The sequence below is a fragment of the Corvus brachyrhynchos genome, unplaced genomic scaffold, assembly GCF_000691975.1.
Source record: "Corvus brachyrhynchos isolate BGI_N302 unplaced genomic scaffold, ASM69197v1 scaffold164, whole genome shotgun sequence".
Lineage (NCBI taxonomy): Eukaryota > Metazoa > Chordata > Aves > Passeriformes > Corvidae > Corvus > Corvus brachyrhynchos.
Genome location: NW_008237426.1, coordinates 615,010 through 618,903, shown reverse-complemented (window position 1 = coordinate 618,903; position 3,894 = coordinate 615,010). Strand labels below are relative to the sequence as shown.

The 3,894-nt window shown below is 50.2% G+C and overlaps 1 protein-coding gene across 4 annotated transcripts in view; it reads right to left on the bottom strand.

The window, feature by feature from the left end:
• Positions 1–3,894, bottom strand: part of CSNK1G1 (casein kinase 1 gamma 1) — an 89,765-nt gene that overhangs the window by 10,692 nt on the left and 75,179 nt on the right. For all 4 annotated transcript variants that reach the window (XM_017731103.1, XM_008631254.2, XM_017731104.1 and 1 more), the window contains exon 11: positions 2,400–2,507. In XM_017731103.1, the coding sequence (XP_017586592.1) occupies positions 2,400–2,507 (108 nt within the window). The remainder of the gene's footprint in view (positions 1–2,399; positions 2,508–3,894) is intronic.

Below are 3,894 nucleotides of genomic sequence, written 5' to 3'. Positions count from 1 at the left end.
TGGCGGCCGCGAGCGGAACTGCACCGAGGGGAAAGGGCCTGCGGCCGGGAGAGGCCGGCCCTGGGCTCTGCTGCTGCTCGTTGGTGCTGCCGGTGTTGGTGTTTGTTTGTCTTGTTACCCACACACATACTAGTAAAGAACTGCTATTCCTTTTCCCTTAATTTCAAAGTTATATAATTCAGAGGGAAGGGGGTCATACTCTCCATTCCAAGGCAGGTTCCCACCTTCCTTGGCAGACACCTGTCTTTCGAACCAAGACATCCACATAATTTTCTGGATAACTAATCACTGCTTCATTACCACAACAACCCCCAAAGCAACCTGCATGGGATGAAAGTTTGCCCGGGCCTTCCATGCTTCACCTGGATGTTAGCACAAGCTCCGGCACCTTGCTGTGAAAACCAGGAGCTGCTCTTGGCTCCAGAGCTGTAAGGATGCCCGGTTTCCACCCCCCGCTTCTCCTCTTCACCTTTCTATACGGTAAAAGGAGGCATCTCCCATGGGGTGGAGGTAGGGGTGGTACCCAGAACTCCTGGTGGCTCCAGATGATCTGACCACCAGGGATGAAGGGAAGGAAGCCCTTGGTGCAGACGTCCCCTAGTCAGCACGCTACCTTAATTTTGAACACTTCAGTCCTACCAGGAGCTGCTGTTTCTGCCAACCAGGCCCCTCGGGCTCTGCCAGGACAGGTCAGGACTTGGCTCACGGTGCTCAGAGCTCTCCTTGAGTGACAACTCCTTGGTCCTCACCCCTTCCCTGACTCATCACGCCTGGGCTGCCCCAGGTTCTCCAGACCCCCACACCTCCCATGCAGCTCTGCAGAGCGCTGGCACTTAATCGCGCTGTTCCCAGGGCTCTTCCCACACTTTGTTCAGCTACTTGTTAAATTCCATTTTACAAAAGGCTTTGATTTTCCTCCTCACTTTTCACGTGCCGCCACTTCATTTTCATGTGGCAAATTCCACCTTAAAGGGAATGGCGGCTCGAAGCTGCTGACCTGCCAAGGTCCAGCACGAGCTGGGGCGTCTGCTGAGGAACAATTCCAGCCTCTGCAGTTTAGCAGCCACACACAGCTCATTTCCTGTTCTCAACTGCAGATAAGCAGGATTTTAGTGCTTACAGTGGCACAAGGAGCTCATAAACTGCTCAGGTTGGCAACTCTTCCCATCTGATTCCTAGGGCTGCTTCAGTCCTGCTGTCACAAGGAAACATTCCCCTCACATAAAAAAATATGAATAAAAACGTCTACTCTGTTCTGAGTGCTGAAGTTGCACAATCACAGAATGGTTTGGGTCAGAAAGCACCTTTTACAGTTCATCTAATCCTACCCCCTGACATGGGCAGGGACACCTCCACTAGAACAGGTTGCTCTAAGCCCCATCCGGCCTGACCTGGGACACTTCTCTGGGTCACTCTCTGCTCACATCTGAGAGCAGCTACACATTCATCAGGTCCACCTTATCTTTGTTTCTCTGCTACCCAGTAAAATATCTTTAAATTAAGAGGACCATGGCTAATCAAGCCAAAAACGCATTGAACCCAACTCAGTATCAGGAATAAGTAAAAATGTCAACCTAATCTGCATTTTCCTCAGGGACATCCTGCACTACCCGTTTCCTTGGCTCAGCTCTGTCCTGCTCCAAGCACTAATTCCCATTTCACCAGAGCCAGTGTTCAGGGCGTTGTGTCTGACAGCAGAACCAGCTCTCACAGCAAAGCTCTGCCAAAGAGGCAGCGGTATCAGAGTTCTGGTTTGCTTGGATGACTCCTGCACCTTCTCTCCACCTTGTCCAGCCAGCTCACTCTGGCTTTAGTGCCAGAAGGTCCCTCAGTGAGCCTGAGTGACAACCAGGACAGGTAAGGCTTCACGAACAGGAATTTTTCAGGAATTTTCCAGGAATTTAAAAAGACTGGTAGTGCTGGTGCCAACATTGTCTGTTGCACATCCTCTGCTCATCTCCTTCCAGTGGAACCCTCTGGAGATCCACCTTGTGCCCACCGTGCCCTCAGACTGGTGGTAGTCTTCCTTGGAACAGCTCAACTCTTTTCCCAACATTAATGGGGATAATGTCCAACAAATCCTACTTCAGCTTCCTGTACTGCCCTAGAGCACCTCCAGCATAGGGTAGAGGGTGCTTTATAGACCAGACCTACTAATACCACTCCTTTCTGTCTTCAGTTTAACAAATTTGAATTCAAAACAGCTTAAAAAAATTTGTTGAAACAGTAAAAGCCACGGTGCTGGACATCACAGCTCGGGTCCCTCCCAAACCACAGCTTGAGCATGACATACGGGACAGGACCAGTGAAATCGCTCTCCTGACTGCAACATTGCTGCAATTTGAGGAGAATTCAGGGGGTTTAACACAAAGGCTGCACACAACAGGAGGAAGAGGTACCTGCACTGATCCTCCATGTCGATCCGCAGCCAAATGAGATGTCAAGTACGAGGTATTTGTCTGCCGGCTCGGCTGGATTTCCCACTCCCCTCGGCGATCGGATGATGCCTGCTCAGGAGTTCAGGAGCATGAGAGGAAGAGAAGAGAGGGCAAAAGGTGAATGAGAAGAAATAAAGGTGTGTTGGTTAGTGAGTTAGTTTCTTTGCAGAAAGCAAGGTATTTACACTTTTAGCTGGTCTAAAATTCCCCTTTACCAAGTGCACTCATTATTTACCTCCATGGTGGCTGCAGTGATCCACTGTGTGAGTGGATTTCATCTCTTCTAGCTGCTGAATGAAGGGGAAGATCTATTCTGGAATTAATTTCTTTAGACAACTTCACTTCCATGGATTTCAGCACAGCCACAATCACACCGACAGTATTTAACTACGTCTGTCAGGCCACACACACCAGAGCACTTGGCATGGCAGCAAGATGAGATTCACAAGCTCAACCTCCCTCAAATACATCTTTTAAAACTAAAATTTGCAACATAAACCAAAGCCAAACATTTCATTTCACCCAAAGACAGTTCCACACACTGATTCACCTGTGCAGTGCAGAAGGAAACATCCACCACACCTGCTTGACTGGAGAGAGGGTTGGGGGCTTTTTGGGTCTCTGCAGAAAAGTAGATAAGAAACTTTGGCTAACAAGTTTCCTCTTTGTTCCCAACAGATGTAAAGGTCAGGTGATTTAAATTACTAGAATTTCATCTGTTTTATTAGAAGAATCACTTTGCACTTGCACATGAAGCTCTGGTGGGTCACTACTGAAGGTTAGGATTTTTCCTTTTGTTTCTTTCTCTCTTGGAATTTTGTCCTATCTGTTGCTAAGAAACAACAACTACCCATACTTAAGAGAACAAAAGACGTGGCTGGGAGGAGGAGGGGGAAGGGTGCAGCTGGCTACTCTCTTACCTGAGGGATTTTCACTTGGGAAGGGCAGAGTTACCACAAGATTTTAGGCTGAGGAAAGGGGATGGGGCCAAGCCCCTAGCTCCCTTTCTCTGTCGACATCGGAGGAGGACCGTCAAGCTGTTGCTTATGCGGGGAGAATTCACTGCCACAGCCAGAGCCCAGCCCTGTATTGCTTCTTCCTTACTGTGGGTGAGCCTTTGCTCATAAAAGCAGGCGTTGGACTGGGACCTTGTTTTCACCCCACCTCACTGGAAAGGACCCTCACCATCTACTTGGGTGCCTCAGGGGAAAACCTGGGACCCTGAGCTCTAAGCCCCTCCGAGGGACCCTCTCCTGGCCGGGTTCAGGATCTGGGCTGCTGCTGCCCAGCCCCACTGCTTTCTCTGCTACTGCTCCGGGTTTTTTGCTACACTCTAGCCCCGCACCCCCTGCCCCCAGCTCCTGCTACAGGTGGGGAGTTTCATTTGCTACTCCGGAGTCTGCTCATCCCTGCTGTCCCGGCTGCCCCCCCGAGGCTCCCCCCGCCGCCCCGTTTC